Here is a 22,998-nt window from a genome sequence, read left to right on the forward strand (position 1 = left end):
AGCAGGAACGGGACCAGCCGAGGGGCAGAGGCAGCACACGTTACACAAGGAACCCCATGCCTATACCAGAGGCTCAAGGACAGGCTACGCGTGAGAAGTAAGGAAAAAGATAAAATTGCAAAGGAGAATAGTACCATCTACCAGAAGTCCTCAAGTGCCAAGCTGAGTCCAGTAGATGTGAATGATTCTGTTTTAATGACAGGAAAGAAATGATGAAAGCAAAAACTTAAAAAATGCAACCTGCTAATGGTACACAGTGAACAGAGTAGGATAAGGTTGAAGGCCGACCCCATCCCAAGAGGAACAAGGTCCTACATGGTAGAAGACTGAGGGAGTAGGGGTGGAGGTGGGAATGAAAAGCAAATGCAATAAAGGTTAGTGAAAATTCTGGTCGGAAGTTATTACCCAGAAAAATCTTCCTGATGCATGGTGATGATTATGGCCTCTACAGCATCTCCCACCGAAGTCAGTAAGGGCTGCACGGCACTTCCCATGAGAGCGTGGATCCCCTGGAAAGAAGATGAAATCAGGAGAGGCAAAATCTTAAAAGACCAACACAAGGAAATCCAAGGTGTGAGAAGCATTCTGACTAAAAGTTTTCATATTGTATCAAACTCAGACTGCATACAGTTTAACCATAATAACTCAACAGAAGCCTGCTCTTCTAGCTGCTGTCAGCAATGATCTTTAAAGCATAAAATATGTGGAACATGGCACTGAAAAATTTTAACTCCCTCATTTTTCTCATATTTTCAGGAAGTTTTAATGCTCAAATGATCCCCTAGACAAAGGAGTCATGGTGGCTCCTATGAAGTAAATATCATACGAACACATTTTTTTAAGGTTTCTGAAAAGATTGAAGCAAGACCAAAAGTAATTCCTTAAAACTTGAACTGCATTACATGCTTTTGAGCAGACTGAATGTAATAAATATATGAGGAACTCTTACAGGGTAACTAACAGTCAGGCATTTCGTGGATTAAGTCTCTATTCAGCGTTCTACAGCAGTGGTTCTCAACCAGGGACAATTTTGCTCCTCAGAAGACATCTGGCAATGTTTGGAGACATTTTTGATTGTCACAGCTGGGGTGGGGGAGGCGTTTGACACCATCTAGTGGGTAGAGGACAGAGATGCTGCTAAACGTCCTACAATGCACAAGACAGTCCCCCACAGCAACGAACCAGCCAGCCTAAAACGTCAGTAGTGCTAAGGCTGAGAAACTGTCCTACTCTGAGGTGTAATTACTGGTTAGCTTATGTAAGACCCTAGGCCTTAGTTATGGAGGGAGGTTTTGGGGTAGGGGGAGGTAATTAGGTTTATTTATTTATTTTTAACGGCGGTACTGGGGATTGAACCCAGGACCATGTTAAGCACACGCTCTACCACTGAGCTATATCCTACCCCTCCCCCCAGTTATGGGTTTTTAAGTGTGAAAATATTGACTGGGTCTCAATAAACACTCAAAATCTAAATTTTAAGTATATTATATATGCTTCAATAATGATTGCATATAATGGATGACTTCGGCTCATTTAAATGATCGAAATCAGTAAGAAAAAGTTAAATAGGACCCTTATTCATTAAATTCCTAAATGCCATCTCTAGCCCCTAATCGCTGATAAAAATAAACATATGCATATAGGATTGAGACAAATGGGGGGGGCATATACAGTTTGCTGTCAGGGAGCTCAAAATCTGGGGGTAACAGGTTAACAAGTTGTGGTGATATCAGTCCTCTGCAGAGTGCTATGGGAACAGGGGAGACCTCCAGCTTATACTGAGGGGACTTAAATTTTACATATAAAAGGTGTTGCTTTAACTGAATTTCAAAAGCCAAAATAGGTAAGAACCAAATGGCGGGGGGAGTGGAGATGAGGCTGGGAGAGCACATGCCAGAGACACAGGAGCTGGGAAAACTAATGCATTTGGGGAACTGCAAAGCGATCAACAGAGTATGAGATGCCTGCTTCTGTGAAAGAGAGACAGACAGCAGATGTACTCTGGGCAGGTTGCTAGGGAGATGGGAATTTATCCTGAAGGGACGGGAAACCAATGCTGGGTTTTAAGCAATGAAAAAAAAACGTGGTTAAGGACCTGAATTTGGGAAAAATCATGTCAGACAGTAGGCTGGATAAAGGAGACTAAGGGCAGGAGGACACAGTAAGAGTAAAGATGCAAGCCGGTGAGTGCTGACCTAAGTCAGAGGGAGCAGGAGTGGAGATGAGGAGACAGGCTGGAGGTGGTCTGAGGGAGAAGAGCAGCACCTGACGAGCAGATCTGAGAAATATGGACTGCAAAGATTTAAGGGTACATTTACATTTTTTTCTTTAATTACTTGGTGGTATTATTAATTGACGTGTGTAAATGCAGAAGCAGTGGCGTGATGCAGAGATGGAGGGAGAAAATGAGTTCAGTTTTGAATATGAGTTTGAAGGGCCTGTGAGAAATCCACACAGGCCATCCAGCAGGTCCTAAGATCCTTACAGTTGTGGTTTCTGACACATTCGCACTAGATCTGGTAGCCTCTGGCTTTTAAGAGAGGAGTGGAGGTCCAAAGAGTCAATGAGATCCCAAAGGATGGTTTGGACAGTGAGGCCAAATGCCATTTTAAGGTCACACAGAAGAGGAGCCCTTAAGGGTTAAGAAGGGTGACAGCATTCATTTAGTATATATTATGTGCTTGATACTGAGCTATGTGTTTCACATAGGATCATTCCACTGAAAACTCAGTTATTCCTTCCTTTAAAAATTACTAAAATATCTAATTTATTGATGCAGAATCTAAAGTAATTTGTAATGTGGAAACTCAAGTCAAGCTAAGGAGATTGTCCAAAGCTATCAAGTGGAAGAGCTTGGATTTCAAGGTGTATTTGACTCAGTGAGCTTTTGTTAATACTTTGCCACTGGGTAGAGAAATAAGAAGAGACCTCAGAGTACGGTGGAAATAAACAGACAAGAAGATTCCAAGAAGGAAGGGCAAATTTTCTATACTGGTATGAAGGAGTGAAAGCCTACTGCAGATCCTCCTATAAATAATTATGAAAAAAATACTAAAAACAAACCAAAAAACCTACTGGAGACTCCTGGAGGTGGGGGAAAAAGCAGGTAGTTTTAGAAGAGTGTGGAAGTCCATAGTAAGCGATAGAAGAGAGTGAGTTCTCCGTTGTTTCATGACTTTGCTCTAAGAGTGACTATAGTCATGGCAGTACCAAAGCTGGGGGGTTAAAACTCTCAGAGAAAAACAAAACAAAACAAAACCTGCGGCTTTTCAGTCCAAAGGAACAAGAGGAAGGAGCCCTGGTCCAACTAGGGATGCTGGAGAGTCAGAGGGGAGCTTCAGAAAGGAGAGAACCAGAAGGATGCCTACTTCTCCATGTAAACGCAGCACTAGTCTTCAGCTGACTCACCAACCACGCATGTGCAAAGCAAACTGCAAATGGCTCACAGCTAAGGCTTCCAGAACTGTACTGAGACCTGAGGCATGGCCAACTGAAGGTTTACAGTGTACAACCTGAGTCTAAACAAGCTAAGTAATTGCTAAAGAAATCATCAACACTTTTAGGAGTAATATTTAAAAAATACTGAGTCTAAACAATATAACATTTATATTATCTAGGATATATTAAAAATGATTACACACAAAATGCTAGGAAATGTTATCAATTTTAAAGGGAAAAGACAATCAATAGCTGCCAATCTTTTAATGACCCAGACTCTACAATTATCAGACAGGGACCTCAGTGAAGTAAAGAAAACAGTGCTCATAATAAATAAGAGAAAATCTCAGCAGAGTGATAGAATGTAAAAAAGAACCAAAACGGAAATTTTAAACTGAAGAAATTACACTACATGCAAGTTATATGTAAATGTACTTTGATAAACGCAAAGTTTCTATATTTTACATGACACAGTATAATATTAACTTTCAAAGACTGGAAAGTTAAGGATATTTATATCAACAGAGAAACAACTAAAAAAAATCACGAAAAGAGGTATAGGCAAAAATCTAAGAAATAAATTAAAAAGAAATTGAAAAACAATTCAAATTATCCAAAAGAAAGCAGAAACGGAGGAAAAGAGAAAATAAAATAACCCAGAGGGTAGTGGAGGGTATAGTTCAAGTGGCAGAGCGCATGCTTAGCGTGCACAAGGTCCTGGGTTCAATCCCCAGTATCTCCTCTAAATATAAATAAATAAATAAACCTAATTACCTCCCTCCTCCAAAAAAAAAAAAGTTAAAAAAAAAGGGGGGGGGGATAAACAAAAAACAAATAATAAAAATATACACCTAAATAGAACTTTAATGATAACTGTATTAGGTTACTAGGCTAAACATTTCAATTAAAAAGCAGACATTATCAGAACAGACAAAAAGGCAAGACCAAATATACCCTGTCTACAAGGGATAAATTTTGAAAATAAAAACACAGAGGAGTTGAAAGTAAATGGATAGAAGAACATACACTATCTAAACATTAAACATAAGAAGGCTGGAGTAGTTAAATTAATATCAGATAAAACAGAATGCAGAACAATAAGAATTAACACACAGGCTAGTTTACTTCTGTATCTTCCCCTTCCACCCACTAACCTTACTCTCCAAAAAAAAAAAAAAAAGAATTAACAAAGCTAAAGAAGGGAATTTCATAATGATAAAAGGGTCAGTTCATCAGGAAGGCATAAAAAATGATAAATATATATGTAACAGAGCCTCAAAACAACTAGAAACATAGCTTCAGAACTGAGGCATCAAGAATTGACAGAATTAAAGGGAGATATAAGCAAGTCCACGATCACAGAAAACTGTAATTCCTGTCTTTCAGCAATTGATAGAACAAATACATAAAATATCAGGAGAGGCACAGAAGATCTGACTGTATCACGACACCTCGATACGTAACTGGCATTTATAGAACATAATACTGAACAATTACAGATACACATTTTTGTCAAGCACACATGGCTCATTCATCAAGACAGACCACATGCTGGGCCACAAAATAACTCAATAAATTTAAAAGAACTGAAATAATACAGAATATATTTTCTGATGGTAATAATTAAACTAGAAATCAGTATCTAGAAAAACCACAAGCAAATAGAAATTAAAAAAAAACTTCTAAAAACCCCATGAATCAAAAAAAAATGACAAAAGAAATAAAAAATATTTCAAACTACTTACGATGAAAGCACAATATATCAAAATTAAAGTGCTCAGAAGGAAATTTACAACTTTAAATGTTCTTTGGTGGGGGTTGGGGAGGTCTAAAAATCCATGGTATAAGGTCTCAAAAATACTGGGGAAAAAAAAAGGCAAAGAAAATCCAAAATAAGGAAATGAAAGACAAAAGCAGAAATCAGTGAAATAAAAAGACAAACAGTAGAGGAAATTAATAAAGCCAAAAGAAAAGAATAATGATACTGACAAATCCTTAGCTAGACTGCTAAAGAAAAAAAAGATAAAAGAACACATATCATCAATATAAAAAATGAAAAAGGCATTATCACTATTGGTTCTAAAGACATTACAAAGACAGTAAGAGAATGTTATGTACAACTTTATTCTGACAAATTAGATAACTTAGATGAACAGACAAGTAAATACCTTGAAAGCCACGAAGTATCAAAGTTCACTCAAGAAGAAGCAGATAACCTGAATAGCCCTGAATCTATTAAATGAAGTACATTTGTAGTTAAAAACTTCCTACAAAGAAAACCATAGGCCCAGATGGCTTCACTGGTGAATTCTACCAAGCACTTAAGGAGAAAACAACACAAATTCCACACAAATTCCTCCAGAAAACAGAAGAGGAGGAAACACTTCACAGCCAGACAAAGAATTCCAAAAAAGAAAACCACATACCAATGCCCCTTACAATTACAGATGCAAACATCTTTAACAAAAATTAAGCAAACCCAATCCAGGAACACAGAAACAGGGTAATGCTACAAGACCACAGTTGGTTTGATATTTGAAAATGAATTCCTGTAAAGTATCTTATTAACAGAATAAAGAGGTAAAGACATATGATCATTTCAATAGACAAAAATCTATCTGATGGAACGTCAGTTATTTTTTTAAAAGCCTCAGTAAACTAGGAAGAGAAGAGGACTTGTTCAATCTGATAAAGGTCATCTAAGAAAACATCCTACTTTCAGTCATGAAATGCTGAGTGCCTTTTCCCAGGTCAGGAACAAGTCAAGTCCACTTCCACCAGTTCTATGCAACGTGGTACTAGAGGTTCTAGCAGGTGGAACAAGCATGGAAAACAGGCATAAAGACCAGAATGGAAGAACTGAACTGCCTCTGTCTGTGTATGACATGATGGTGGACAGGAAACTTCACAGCCAGGCGAGGTTTCCCACTTAGGGAAAACACAGAGCAGACAAGAGAGCATCCTGGGGAAAGCCTTCATGTAAAAGATGGGTAGAGGGTTAACCAACCCCGGAGGAAACTGAGAACGCAGACTAGATTTTATTTCATAAGCTCTTTACAAAGCAGGGAAGTGTGTCATACATTGTTAAAAGATATCCCTAAAATAGCTGAGATGATGAAGATACTGAAATCTCAACAATCTGGAATATTCCCTCATACAGAACATCAAACCCACACAGTGAGGAAGAACTGTCATACATAAACTTAGCAACACAATCACTATCTGGACAAGACAATCTCAGTCGGAATTACTGGGCCAAGCTGTTTAAATGCTACTCATCGCTGAGGTGGTTCTAATTAAATGACTCTGACTGTATAATCATTAACATGAATTATGCCATCCAAGACACAGTAGATAATGCTCACAATATGAGATGATAAACTTTGAACGCAAATTAAAATTTAATTTTGGATAAAATGTCAATAAGGTTGAGAAGAAAAGACTATTATGTGTTTTTACCTATATTTTTTAGTAAGTAAAAGAGTATGTTTAATATCTTTTCTGTCAGGGGGAGTGTATAACTCAAGTGGTAGAGCACATGCTTAGCATGCATGAGGTCCTGGGTTCAATCCCCAGTGCCTCCTTTGAAAATAAATAAACCTACTTACCCCTCCCCTGCCAAAATAAAATAATTAAATAATACAATAATATATAAATTCAAATGAAAAATAAATCTTTTCTGTCAAATAATAGATTTTTGGTTCTTGGTCTACAGTCATTGATGTATCATAACATTCTATCCCTAATTCAAAGTGATATGATAATAATTTTATGAAATTCAAGATTCTTGTTTCCTTTGAGTCCAAGGGTTTTGTTTGTCCTTCACTTATTATGCCACAATGATTTTTAACAAGATGTAACTGAAACGCATGGCCAAAACTGTCTCACTGAGGTCTGTGAACACAGGCAGTTTCATCTCTAATGGGCAGGGTCACTGCAGGAGGGCCTCGGACTGACTGCTATTCTTCTCTCACCCAGTTCTGAGGCACAAGTGGCGGTGCCTTGGCAAACTGCAGCACCCTGGGACGTGGGACACCAGTCCTGGTGAGCAAAGCTCAGAACGAGGGCTCAGAACATCAGGACAATGTTAACTGCACTGGCCTCAACTCTCAGCCCAAAGTAACTAACATGAGGAATAACCTCTGTTGTATGTTAAAAATGCAGATTCGGAAAGTCCACCCTATAATGAATTATAGTGTCTGAAGAATTTCTATTTTTAACTTGCCCAGGAGACTTTTACCATCAGGCACGGTGTAAGCACTCTTTCTTAACCTACCGAATGGACTTTCTCAAACCATCAGTTGTGATTATTAGGGGGTCAAAAACTCAATTCAGTGGATCATTATCATAATGTTTTAAAAAGTAACAGATGAGTACAGAAAATATCAGAATCACTGCACAAAATAAGGAAAAGTATTGTTTTGTGAAATCTTTATTTCAATTACAGAAATGTGCATAGATGCACATTCTACATATATACAATTATATGTGTGAATATATTTATAAATGCTTATGCACTATGTATGGGATACAAACTAAAACTTATTTATCTTGGGTAGTGATCAAGTAATGTTTGACAGCTACTGTTAAAAGACAAAATGTGGAACCATATACAGAAAAGACTGCATGTATTCCCTGCCTGGAAGCGAGAATGTTAAGACCTTTTGGTTTGTCTTAATGGCCCAATTTTATAGTATATTTATGATTATCAATAAATTGGACAACTCTTACTAAAAACAATCGTTTTTACTATTGCAGCTTTAATAATACTTCATCGTAATGAGGTAAGCATGCTTGGAAAAAGAAAAGGATACAGAGGAGACATCCAAGTGCACTTTTACCATGTTGTGGGAAAACAGACCATCTCCTCCTACGTCAGATATGAATGCAGTGTCCTTAAGGTTTGCGGCTGTTAAGTCCCCATCCATGTCACTGATGGAGCGTTTCACCTCAAAAGTTCCCTTTGTGTGACATTGTCCTTTCCCAATTTTCTTCCTCTCTCTGACTGTGCTTTATTTGTATCCTCTTTACTCTCTAAATATAATTATTCCTCCTTGGAGTTTACTGGTAAACCATCTCTCTCTCTCTCTTTCTCTCTCCCCCCTCTCCCTCTCTCGCTCTCAGCTCTACCCAAGTGATCTAAATTCAGCTTAATAGTTGACATTTATTACCTCTGTTTAGGTATATTGTACCATCTTACAGACGGAGAAACTAAGGCAAGAGAAAACTTACTAACTTGTCTGAGGTCGTACAACTAGTTAAATAGCTGAGACAGATTTCATTTACAGAGAGAGTTTAGCTCCCGAGTCTTTGCTTTACTATATACTAAGTACTAAATAAACATTAGTAAATGAATGAGTGGATGATGGTGGCAAGGTGTAGTAGATATCACTCTCCTGAGTCAGTGAGGTCTAGGTTTACCAGCTATATGATGTTGAGCAAGTAATTATATAAAATCAGGATATTGTATAAAATGTTGTAAAAAAATGGGGATAATACATAACTTGAACAGTTGCCGTAACATTTCAGCATAATGCATGTGACTAATAAAGAGTATCTATTACTATTATAAGAATGAATTATTTGCTTATTTATAAAGAGTTACCTATTGGGAACTATATATAGCTCTGAATCTCATGCCAAAATCATTTTTTATTAAACTTCCTGAGTGCTAGACAGGGGGTATATTTATGTTAGTATATTTTTAAAAATGGGAATTTCCTCTGGTTTCCCATCTTAGAGATACACATTAGTTTCCCAACCTTGGCATTACTGGCATTTTGGGTCTGATAATTCTGTGTTGTGGGGGTCTGTCCTACTCACTACATGATGTTTAACAGGAGCCCTGGCAATAGATGCCAGTAGCAGCCCACTCCTGGTCACAACAATCAAAAATGTCTCTAGATATTGTTAAATGCCCTGCAGGGGACAAAATCACCCTGGTGGAGAGCTACCGCTTTACTGGGATAATACTGGGCTGTACTGACCTAAGATACAATGAATACTTGTAAGACTCTTGCTTTTCTTGCTTATGATACAATCATCTAAGTGGAACACAATCTGTAGACACCAACAGGGTCTATTTTTAAACTCAAGAAAATATAAACACACATGTAGCCTCTCTCCCTAGGATAATTATCAACAAGCTACTTTTGGCATATGTAGAAGATTCTGAATTACAAATATGACATCTTCCACTCATCCAAACAATTCTAAAACTCTTTGATCTATAGAGCCAAAAATTAAATCAAATTCTTTTACCTTTAGGGCTGAAATTATAGTTTGCTCAGCTGCTGGTGGGAATGAGCTCTGACTGGAAACCACCTAGAACAAATTCAGTTATAGTTTAAGTCATTTATTTTTATAAATATTAACTTTGATCATAACATAAAACTTTCTACAAGCCACACATAAAATAGTTTTTTTTGTTTGTTTGTTTTGTATTTTTACCTTAGAGTAGTATCTCAGGTATATTTTAAAAACCCACTAGTATTTAGCAGTTAGGATAGTTTTAAAAAATGTTTTCCTGTATAAAGTAAATAACTACTTCAAATAATTGAAACATTAAGAACTCTAAGAGCTAGCTTTCTTTTATGTACTTTAATAGTTTCTAATACAGTTTTAATTTGAAAAGGCCAGTCAAAAGCCATATTTACTTATTTCTTTTAAAAATTCACTTTTTTCTAGGCTGACTATAATTTTTAACACGTCTTTAAAATACAAATGTCAACCACTTCCCTTTTTACAAATCAATACCAAGATTATGACAATTCTGAAAGTATCAATAAAGACATTTAAATCAGGCTAAATAAATACAATTTTTCATTGCTTATGGTGTTTTAGAGTAAAAATGAAAGGAAATGGAAAATGTATCATTTATTCTTTTTATTTCCTTTTGTTATTTACTTTTCTGGGATTTAGCTGTTAATAACCTTTTAAAATATATTTTGTTCAGTGTGCAAAATACACACTTTTTTGAAACCTCTAATGGATAAAAGGACTTGTTAGAATTTTTAAATAAATGAATAATTGTCACTTATAATTATTCTAAAATATTATCTAGCATATAAAAGCTCATATTAGAAGTCAGGTTTTTAAGAACATCACCTAACCTCTGGCTTCCTTCAGGTCTTCTAATTACCTCCCTACTTACTAAATATTTTTGCAAATCATTAATAGAGAGCAAAGTGATTCAAAAATCAAAGATGGGGTTGAAAATGCTGCTTTCCTAATAATTATGTTTACAGTTCATCTTAGATCTAATATAAGAAGACAAAAAGGTTAAAATTCAGTCATTTAAAAAATGCATTAGTAGAACAACAACAACAAATATTTTCTACTTACAAGTAGTCTTCAATGATTATATAACAATAGTTCACTGTTTGTAACGCATCCTACCCCCACCATTTTTGTGCAAAGATAGTACCTTTCTGATATGTTAGAGGGCTTTCAAGTTCTTATTCCATTACTAAGCTTTGCTATAACTTACTATCACCCATATGATATCAAATTATTTGTTTTTAGTATGGATAAAATACATATAATTTACCCTTAGATCATTTATTCAATGAACTTGATTATACCAAGCAAACTTGAGGATCTATGGTTCACGAGCTTTAAACTAAATGTATAGACAAAAAGTCATACAAATAATAAATGCCTAGGTCAAAGACTGTTTAGAAAGAGTTCATTCCTCAGCTTATTTTACAACCACATTTTCATTGTATCTTTCTGCAAAAAATTAATAATTCATAATTGTTTAAATTTGAGGAGAAGAAAGAAGAATTTAAAGTTACATAAGAAGAACTTAATTAAAATAAAGATTAAAGGGTACCTTTGTTACCGATTGGTGCAACTTATAGAGTGAATTCACTACTGCCACATTTCTCCTCTGCCCTTCGGTAAGAGGTCCAATCACCTGACTTGCATCTCCTTGTGTGGAGAGCTGTAAGAATTCAACACAAAAAGAAATTACCAAAATGATAGTTCATATTTTAACTGGGGGGAAGTTCATGGTCCCCTGACAAAGAGAATGTTAACTGGAAATGTTCAGGTCAAACTTTGGACTTTAAGCATAGCCAGGAACCTCCACAGAGATAACAGCATGAACCTGGAGGCCTAATTAGTCTTGCACAGGAAGGACATCCTTGATCAGTTACTTCATAGCTGATGGACCCCTGAGGCAAGTGTGACCCAAAAGCCCAGTATGTGCTGTTAGTCTGATATGTCAAAATAGTACATCTAGGGAATACCTTCTGCCAACAGTCTTTTCTCTATTCAAAACCAAATAAACAAAAAAGGAAAGCAAAGAAAGGGAAAAGGAAGGGAGGGAAAGGAATAAAAACATATGTACATTTGACAGACATCATACTATTACAAGTGCAATAAGTGGTGAAAAGAGGGTACTACCCTCACTTTTTATAGATTAAAAAGGAAGTTGCCTATGATTATACTGTGTATGGATGATCAGTAGAAGTGGTATTAATGCATGCATTTTAGGGAAAAGGACATTGAGTACTTTACTGAATTAATCTATAACTATTACAGTTCCATTTAAGAAAAAAAATCACATATAAATGATTCTTATATTGATCAGATTTTAATCGAAACCCCTGTAACAATTATTTAAAGGTCAGTTAAATTTGATCAGGAAGATAAAACATGATGTAAGTAACTATGAATGTGGATGTACATCTCAAACATGAAAAATTGGCCTTTTAGGAGAGCTGAAACTAAGAGCACCTTCCTTTGTTATAGTGAAACAAAGTATGAGAGAAAGAAATACTATTTTTCTTTCTACTTTCTTTGATAAATATACACACATATACTTCCAAAATTAAATTCAACCTCCATTTAATTCCCACTTGTGGCAATAAAATACAATTTAAGAACATAAAAAATTGCAGTTAAAATAAAGAGAATAATCCTGAGCTAAAGTTAGAATCCATGAGGATGACTTTAAGTCAACATAAAGCTTTCTGACATCAGATTAAGTAACTCCAGCTTATTTTGTCTTTCCTCATGGACAGAGAGAGTCACCAACTTAAAATCAAGTTACAAAATGGTCATTTGTAAGCTGGTGGGCTGAAAAAAAAAGCCATATTTCTCCAATAGAAACAATTTAAAAATTAATGGTCAGACCTCAAATGAGCCTACAAAGTCCAGTTTAATATATATGGTGGTGAACCAATACTCAGAAGCTCTGAGCTCCCAGAGGAAAGCCAACGATGGGCTCTGTGCTACGGTGAGGGTGAGGAAAGGTTCCTGAAGCCACTTTGGAGATTAAAGTGGCAATGATCGGTAGCATCAATGAGTACGGCAGACTCGGGGTTAGGTGCTAAATGTGTATCTGTCTATAATGGGCATTTAAAAATTGAGTTTTAGCAGTACTACTTTTTAAAAACCCAATCTCTCTTGTAGAGATTGGATTTCTCTGAGATTCTCTCCAAATAATTCTGAAGTACTAACAAATAAATGGGAAGAGTTCTTCTTACATTATCTTATTTCCACTTATTTTATGTATTCCATATTTAATAAAGAGACAGGCTTGCTGCTAGAAAAGGGTGGGGATCATTTTATTACTGAGAACCGATCATATTTTTAGAGTTTAAAAGAATAGAAAGGCCCATTTTACACCTATTAGGGTGCTATAATAAAAAAGACAGATAATAACAAATGTTGGCCAAGATACAGAGAAAGTGAAACTCTTGTGCATTGCTGGTCGGAATTTAACATAAAGTAGACGCTCTGGAAAACAGTTTGGCGGTTCGTAAGATAAACAGAGTGAATATACCCAGCAATTTGACCCTTAGTTATATACACAAAAGAAATAAAAACATATATTCATACAAAAACGTGTATACAACTATTCACAGCAGCATTATTCCACAGCATAAGTGAAAGAGTAGGAAACTAACAAGACGGCTCTTGAGTTGTTCAGCCTGTACTTCCAGCTAAACTGAGTTTATGACTAACAGGCTTCCCTCCCTGTGCACTTTTTTTTTTTTATAATAACATCCTTCTATCCTAGAGGTCTTGAAAGAAGGTCATGGAATGAACTGCCAAGAAAATGGGCAGACCCTCAGTTCCTCCATAACAACAGCAAGTTCTTGTCAAAATGAAAGGAATGTAGCCCCTCACACCTGGACCATTATCACCTTTTCTGTTCCATTCAATTTTTCTATGAAAACCTCAAGACCCCAATCCCAAGACGGGCTCGCAGTCTTTTAGGCTCATGAGCCTGCTGTGACCCGCTTTGCTGGGTGAAGCAATAAAGCTATTCTTTTTCTCTCCTCCCCAAACTCTGCCTCTGACTCTCAATCCGGCTATTAGGGTACAGAGGCCGGTTTTTCAGCAACGTAACTGCCCCAAAGTGGAAACACTCCAAATGTCAGCCAACTGATAGATGGCTAAGTAAGATGTGGTATATATATACAAACGAACATTACTCAGCAAAAAAAATAAAATAAAAAAAGGAATGAAGTTGACATATATTATGACATGGATGTACCCTGAAAGTAACAAGAAGCCACCTACAAAAGGCCACATAATAAATGATTATGTTTACATGCAAATCCAGAGACAAAAAGTAAATCAGTAATTGGAAGAGGGGTAAGTGGGGAGTGATTGCTAATTGGTAGGAGGATTCTTGTTGGAATGATAAAATGTTCTAAATTTGATTGTGAATATACTAAAAAACCCACTGATCTGTATACTTTGAATGGGTGAATTATATTTTAATAAAGCTGTTTTTTAAAAAGTAGAGAAAGAAAAATTCCCACACTTCAAGGGTTATCTGATGGATGCCCTGACAGTCTAGCGAAAACTAAGGTTAAGATAAATGGTTCAGTTAAACAGACCTACAAAAAAAAAAAAACAAAACAAAAAAAAACAAAAAAGACCTACAAAGTTCAATGAAGAAAATCTTATAGTTGCAGGAGCAAAACACTGATAATACAAAACAAAAAAACAAAAAACCCAAAACCTAAAAATGAAATATCACTGTGCCAAAAACAAGGAACAAGGTTTAAATATCAAGGTGGAAATGTAACACTGGAAGATTGGAAAATTAAACATGACCTGCTGCTTATCCTGCCCTTACAGCACAGAGTATATCAGTTCAAAACCTTAGCTAAGTGGATCTCCCTGTGTTTCTCTCCAGCACCATTCCTGTCATTATCTTTTGGGAGAAAGTAATTTCAAACTTACAAATGTTACAAAAAGTTTAAAAAGTACAAGGGACACCCATGTATGCTTTACCCAGATTTACCTGCTGTTGACATTTTATCCCAGTTGCTTTGTTACTCAAAATCTCACACACACACACACACACACACACACATACATGCATATGCATATTTTTTCTGAATCATACATACATTATGGCCTTTTATCCCTAAATAATTCAGTGAGTATTTCCTAAGAAAATGAATATTCTCTTACAAAACTTCAGTTCAGTTACCAACTTCATAAATTTATAGTGGAACAATACTTTTATCTGGAATCTGCCAGGTTTCCAAGAAGTTCCAGTTTCTCTTACTGGGAAGTGGTATTAGAGACCAAGATGTGGGCAGTAGGTGTACTCACTGCTCCTTTCCCCTGTAATAATTCTTAGTTAATTCAGTATTTATACAGGTGATTCACTTAGTTCCTTGTCTTTTTCTCCTTCAGGTTAGAAGAATTGTACAGTGAATTCCCATATACTGATAGCCTAGATTTCACGATTAACATTCTACAATTTGCTTTATATCACAGATCTATTACCTATCTTCAATTCCTTTTATATTTTTCATTCTTTTCAAAATAATTTTTAGAGATCAGTATACTTCATCCCTAAACAATTAAGCATGCATATAATTAAATGGAATTCAATATATTACTCAGGTTTTTTTTTTTTTGCTTTGAAGGTAAAATTTATACATAATGAAATGCAGACGTGAAGTGTACAATTCACTGAGATTTGGTAAACGGTTTTACTCATGTGATGCTAACCACATCACTCCAGGAGGGTCCTTCATCCCACTCCCCAGTCAATCCCACTAATTCTGGTTTGATTAAGTCTTGGCTTTAAGTGGGGCTATATTCCCAGATAACATGCAAAGATATTTTTAACGAGTTCCAAAGGCAGTATTTCACGTATTATTCAGTCTTTTACCAGCTTCTGCTGCCACTGTGTTCTTCTTGGGGGAAAGAAAATTATTTCTGTTCACACATATTATTTTCAAAACCACTAAAAGTAATGCACAGCTGATTTTTTCTAATATTGTATTATGAACACTTAAAAGACCTGTACAGTGAATTCTCATATACTGACCACTTAAATTCTATAATTAACATTTTATAATACTTGCTTATGTTATCCATCCCACTACCCATTTTATATTTTTTGATGCAACTCAAAATAACTTGTAGACATCACTATACTTGTTACCAATGACTTCAACTCACTGATTAGTTTTGTCTGTTCTGTATCTTTACAAAAGTTTTTTTTTTGTGTGAGTGTAAAGCTTCTTCCACTCAGCATGTTACTGGTTTTCACCCACATTTACTCCTTTTTATTGCTGTGTACTATTCTACTGTATGAATTTATCTGAGTTTGTTTTACCGATTTTCCTGCTGTTCCTAGAATGTCTGCAATAAAATGAACCAACACTTAAGAACCTAGACTTTTCTCTACTACTTGCTAGCTGAGTAACCTGTGGCTTCAATTTCCCCATCTGTAACACTAAACTAACAATACAGTTGATACCAAACTATGCTTTGTAGACTGTAAAATGCCTTAGCAATGTAAAGTACTATCATTTTTATCTCCAGACAAGTCTATGTCCTGTTCTCATATTCTCCTCACTTCTCCTTTGCTTAGTCCTTTTCGCTACAAGCCACTCCTCCAAGCCCTAGCCTATCTCAGTACTGGCGAAGGGACCACAGGCACAGATTAGGAGGACTGTGAAGGAATCAGAACCAAAAACCACTGAAGCTCCGTAGGGGTACAGATTCAATCTTGGCTCCTTTTTGGTTGTAGTATCAAAGCATCTTGTACAGAGTAGGCATTCTGTATTTCAGAAGCTTCCATTCACCTTCAGCCATTTTAACTTTCATTGTTTCAAGCTATTTCCTTCATCTAAACTCCTTGAAACTGACTTTTCACTAATCCATGTATATTTTCAGGGCGGCATCCTAAAGTAGAAGATGCTTATTAGATATCTGTGGAATGAATGAATGGTTTCTTGTTGCATGTTCAAAATCCACTTTATTTGAGGTGAATAAAATTTTCTCTGGAGGTACAAAAACACAGCCTTGGCTGTAGAACATTCGGAAGAAGAGGACTAGAAAGGTAAAGCAGTGAGAGATTGAATATTCGAAACAGTGAGAAGTGTACATACTGGTTAATCAAGTCACACTATTTAATATAGTATGGAAGGATGTCAGAAACCAACAGAGTTGCATTCCAGTTTTGAAAATCTCCCCCCCCACACACATACACACAAAGAAAGGGAATCCAAAGATTAAGTGAATAATAATGAAAATGGTTCCTATGTGCAAATGACAAGAGATATTATTCCTTTTTAAGTTTAACTATCAGAAGAAAATATTTTTCAGAAATTCTAATTCTGTACATCTGCTCACTGGGAACTTTGTGTGAATTCAATGCGTGAGAAACAACTGAGATGAAATTCCTGAAACAGTGATAAGCTATACAGTTAACATGCAGACTGTTTTTATAAAATTGTTACTTTATAGATGAAATGACCAAGATCACCCTAACATCACAGCTGAGGGCTACAAGTAAAAGAAACAGACTTCACGATTCAAGAGGTGAGTTGGATGAAAGCTTTAAATTTCTATTCAGAAATTCTATTGAAAATTACTTTTGGGAAACTATAAAGTTGGTCACTTAAAGAATGTCTAAAATGAATAAGAAAATACATTATGGGTTATTTATGAAATACAGAAGATTAAGTTACTTTTCCAGATATTATGGAAATATCACTAGTGTTCTTGTTATCTGTAATTTCCATTACCGCTAAGGAAATATCAAGACTACAGGATAATTCCTTTTTACATGGATTTGGTCGTAATTCCAAATATTTCTTTGCAAGCATACATAAAACAAATGAGGAAAAAAGTATGTATTAGAATTTCATAGGTTTAGAGCAGAACAATGCAAAAAGTATACTCATCTACAATGCTTTCTGAATGAAAACAAGTCAAGGCATTTTTATACTAAATCAGATATTTTTAACAAAAACTTTAAGTTCTGCTGAACCTTCAGCTATAGTTATATCTACACTTATTTTTCTGAAAGTGGTGAGAGTATGTGCATTACAATTAACAAATTGAAAAATTTAATGTGAAATTTATATTAAGACGAATTCTTTTGATCCAATACATGCTTTCTATCCAATTTTGGGGTTCACAGCAAAAACACACACAAAAGGCAAAGCATTATAATTGTTGTTATTTTAATGAAAACTATAAAGGTAAATATCTAGCTCTCAGATCATCACTACCCTCCTCAACACAGAGAAGAAATCGGTAATCAACTGTGGCCCTGGTATGTGCTCCAGGCAGTGACCATAAATCTCACACCTGACACAGGAGATGAAATCTATCTGTAATCCCTGAGCTATGTCATATCAGTTCTTCTGGACATATGAGCCAGTGATTCTAAATGTATTCCATGGTTCATCTAAATGTTTTAAGGTCAAGAGATGCTAATGAGCAATATATTCCAAGAACCTCAAAACTGCTGTATCCTTATGTAGTCCACTATTAGAAATGTACCCTAAGAAAATAATAAAGTTAAATGCAGAAGGATAATGTTATTTATAAAACAGAGAAACTGGAAAACCCTACATGTCTAAGAATAAGAGAATAGCTGGGTATAACAGGCAATTCACATGACGAAACAAATAATCACAGGAGATGCTTATGTTATAGTGTTACTGTTTTTTTAAAAAGCAGGTTTGCCTATGCATCAGTTTGCTCTCAAAGACTGGAAAGAAATAAAGCAAAAATGTTAAGAAGTGGTATGAAGCATTACATAACGTGGAAGGCTACCAGAACACTAGTAAAAGGCACTGGGAAATTCAAAACGCATCTAACAGGTTTACTCGTACAACACACTTAGAAACTGTTATACATGATAATTTCATCTATTATAAAAATGAAAGGTGTACATACAATTCCATCCCTGAAACATTTAAGATAAAATAAGGAAATAAAGTACTTTGGTTATTGTTTATCCCCAAAAGGTTTTTGGGAAAGATAATCTCTTTTGATCTACTAATCTGTGATGGATTAAAATAACAGATTTTTACTTGTATTTATTTATCAAATGCTTTCATCACAGATTTACCTGGTTCAGAGTAAAGAAAACAAGAATTATAATTAAATATCAGCTTATTATAATATGTCAATTTTCTTATAAAACAGAATATATATACACACACTCACAATTAAACTATCTAACACCCCGAATACTAAATATAGTTTGTTATGTATCAGAAATTGCATTGTATTTAGAATCCAGACATAAGGCATCTTTCTGCAAGTGTATAGCAAAGGACAAGTCCGTAAGTTTACAGAGCAATTCATTTCCCTGGCATGTCAACCTAACTTCCCTAATAAATAAAAATAATTTTCTTAGGTGCTAAAACTATCAGAAAATATCTTCGAGAAAATCTTGGCTACAGCGTATAGTGACTCTTTCCTGGTTTCATAAATAAAATACACAGGACATATACCATAAAAAGGCAAATTCTACTTAAATTAAGTACAGTCTATGTTCACTAGTGAGCGGTGTTTGTGCCATTCACATCTTTGTTTTAAAAGTAACTCTATCAGAGCTTCATGGGGTATATATTGCTCCTTCACTCATTAAACAGTTGGGTTACTGTATCTTTTGAAGTTTTGTGTTTCCTTTTCCCTTCCCTTTAAATTTTGGTGATTTTAAGACTCCTTTTATTCCTAAGGTGTCAGTTTTCTCTTTTTGACTATCTTGGTCTAATTTGCTCTCAAGTGGGGAACCAGAGGACTAACCACATGAAAGCTGTGAGGCTTTCCTAGGAAGTAAGTGCCAACTTTCATGCATGGCCATTGTGACATCAGTTCTGGAAGGTCAGAGCATGCTTTTAATTTCCTTCCTCGTTCTTATTTATATTTCATACTGTTGAATTTGTCAAATATTTGACTACTCGATTTGAAAAAAAGGAGTTACTCCGTATTTCTTTAGCTAAAAATAAGGACAGGTACATTCAACTACAGAACAAATTCAATGATGATGTAAATTCCTGACATCAGACTAAACCGTCACACAAATCTGCTATCAAAGAGATAACAGCTGGAGATGGGGTCCCTTTTGGACAATTAACATGTAACAAAAAGCTGGGAACCAAATCTTGTCTATATATGAGAGATGAGCAAAACCAGCTCATCAGGAATGACAGGAATCAAATATAGCTTTGGAATTCACAGCTGTATTGCTCAGATGCCCCGTAATACTGTTACAAAGTCCTTTAATCAATTTATCTTTCCCATCAACCTCCTCTAGATCTCCTCCCATGCTCCTGTCCTATAAAAACTCCACCTGGTATATGGGGTTTAGTAACTACAGAGGGTTAGAAAGGCAAACACAGTTTGCTAAGAAAGGATCACTTGGAGCTTTTACTTTATTTTCCTTCAAAGGACCTTATGCTTTTTAACAATAGGTAGAGTTTCCACTTACCCACAACCAATCACTGGCTCATAAACACTGGCCTTGTTAATTAAACTTAAGAGTCACAAGTCTGCATGTTTTAATTCTTTGAAGAAGAAAGAACAGTTCACTGTCAGGTATACTGAGCTTTTCCCATTTTCCAATAATGAATATTAAGACTAATTTATGACTCAACAGAAAAACTCTTCACATAAACTGTAAAGAATAAGACCTCTTTGATTTAGGGTAATTTAGGTTTAGTACAGACTGAATTTCAGACTACAGATTTTCTAAAATAAGTTAGGTTTATTACACTTAGGGATATTAAAAAAAAAAAACAAAAATCCCAGCATCCTATATTAAGGCTTAAGTTAGCCAATAAAATTTTAAAAAATAATTAGTAGTTTATATATTAGTATATAGACTAGTACTTTCACAGTTTTTGAGAGATGTGAATTCTAATGTAATTAAACCTATAATCTTGTATGCATTATTCATTTTCACAGCAAAGAAGTTCTTTCTATGCAGTCTAAAGATAACTTTCAGTTTAACTAAAGCCTAAATAATTGTATTATTCCGCTCCAAGCTAATGAGGTGCTCTCTGAATATTAATCTTAATAGCTGTGTTCATAATGTCAAACCAGAAAAAAAAAGTTAATTACCTGATTGAGAGCAATGATTATCTAAAAAATTAGAGATGTATTTTGCAAAATCTGCCAATGTCATTCTACGTTTGTGTCTTCCACAAATGACTGTAATTGTCCAAGGAGTTTAAGGAAGTAATTCTAAAGAGTATTATTCTACTGTGGCCTGACTGACCTCTTTAACCCCCACAATCTCCCATTTTGATAGCAGAACTGTCAATTTCTCTCTGAAATGTCATCCACTTTATTAGTCTGAAGCTGTGTTGTAGGGTGTGTCATAATTCTTATACCTTCCTAGTAAATTGTTCCTTTTCTGATGACACCCCTCTCCCCAACCCCTAATAATGCGTTTGCTGTAGTCTGTTTTGCCTTATGTTACTATAGTTATATCAGCTTTTGTCTAATTACTATTTGCCTGAAATATTTTTCTCCACTCCTTTACTTTCATTACATTCTAGGTATATCACACAAAGCTAAATTTAGTTACTAATTCTATCCAATTTGAGAAATGTCACTGGTCAGTTTAGCCTATTTACATTTACTGAGATCAATTTTATATATATATATATGTTTGGAAGTCATTTTACTATGAACTTTTTATATTTTTTTTGCTTCTTTTTATTGTTTACTTTTCAGCTTTTAATTGAACTGATGCTTTTCTTTTTTTATCCATTTTCCCCATCAATTAATTTACAAGTTATATATTCTATTTATATTCTTTCAGTGGTCATAATTGTTAAAATCCATACTCAACTTAAGTCAACGTATCTATGGCTTTATAGCTCTCCTGAACAATACAAGCCTTTCAGAATGCTTTAAAATTCATTATTCCTTCCTCATTTTAAACTTTAACACAGACTTGTATTTTAGGATGTTTTTTGTTTATATGCCCCTGACTAGTCACCATTACTTCTTATTTTATGAAATTAAGGCTTAGATTTACTTACATGTTTACCCAACTGTTTGTGCTTACTATTCCTTACTGCATTTCAAGCCTTCCTTTTGAGTTAGATTTCCTCATTCTGTGTTCAACCATTGAAGAGCTTCCCTCTCACTCAAGAGTGAAGGCCAAAAACCTTACTATATCCTGCAAGGGCTGGCATAATCCTGAGTTGAGGTCAGAGTTTGAAGGATATTAGAGTGGGTCACAGGAATTCTAAGAAAGCAAGAGCATTTGGCCAGCCTCTAGTCTTTCAGTACGCAGGAATCCCAGCACATAAGCAAGACTGAAAAGGCAGAGTGCTTGCAACTAGAGGTTCTGGGTTGAAGGTGCTACTCCGTGATGGTGTGACCAAGGCCACAACACAAACTGCTTCAACAGCTAACAGGCTCGTGTTGGTTCTAAAGCTACTTGTGCTGGCCTCCTCAGCCTCATTCAGCGTGATCAGTCCCTTGGGTTCTAATTCAATTCTTGCTTCTGTTTAAAGCTTGCATATGGTAAAGATGAAACAGAGCTAACTGAAGGTATAAACTGAAAAACAAAGTTCTCCCACCACATTCTTAGTTCAGAGTTACATGCTAACAGTTTCATGTCGCCGTCTATTAAAAAGAAAGAAAAAGAAAAAGAAAAACCATAAAACAGCTTATTTCACCTACAGGTGGGACTACTAAATGTACCATTTTCACCTTCTTTTTCTAGCATAATAATAAACCTTGAGATGTCTCCAAATCTGCACGTAGAAATCTTTACAAGACTACAAAGAACTTCTCTCAATGATTAGTAACGAAATTCCCAAACTATCAATAACTTCTTGAAGCATTTTCTTTGGATGCTTGAGAAAGGAAGGAAGGGGATCTGAACTCCCCAGATCTCAACATTCCTAGTCATTACTATTAGTCTTTCAAGGTTATTAGAGTGATCACAGTTAGAAATTAGATTTCCCAACTAAAGAGGGTTCTCAGAGAAGACAGTGGTCACATGTTTTGAAATTAACAAAAGTGAAAACTCTATACCCAACCAGGCAAGACTGACTTATCACAGGAGAGGAAATGAGAAGTAGACATTACACCCAAAGTTTACCATAAAGTATCATATTTTCTATCTATTCTTCTAAGGGCCCATTCATCTCTTCTAAAAATCACCTACTCTCCCCTACATAGTCTATGTCTTCCTCTTTTCCCTCCCTTATTAAGAGGGTATGTAAAGTGCTCCATCTCATCCCTTTTTTGGGTATTCACTTTTTTTTTCTGTCGTGCCTAATGCATGTATGTACTATTCAA

At 35.5% G+C, this 22,998-nt stretch overlaps 1 protein-coding gene across 1 annotated transcript in view; it reads right to left on the bottom strand.

The window, feature by feature from the left end:
• Nucleotides 1-22,998, bottom strand: part of COG5 (component of oligomeric golgi complex 5) — a 240,196-nt gene that overhangs the window by 30,577 nt on the left and 186,621 nt on the right. The window contains exons 15-17 of the mRNA XM_031454688.2: nt 11,273-11,383; nt 9,700-9,762; nt 406-509 (exon numbers count right to left, since the gene is read on the bottom strand). Of these exons, the coding sequence (XP_031310548.2) occupies nt 406-509; nt 9,700-9,762; nt 11,273-11,383 (278 nt within the window). The remainder of the gene's footprint in view (nt 1-405; nt 510-9,699; nt 9,763-11,272; nt 11,384-22,998) is intronic.

The sequence above is a fragment of the Camelus dromedarius genome, chromosome 7 (genome assembly GCF_036321535.1).
Source record: "Camelus dromedarius isolate mCamDro1 chromosome 7, mCamDro1.pat, whole genome shotgun sequence".
In the NCBI taxonomy this organism is placed as follows: Eukaryota; Metazoa; Chordata; class Mammalia; order Artiodactyla; family Camelidae; genus Camelus; species Camelus dromedarius.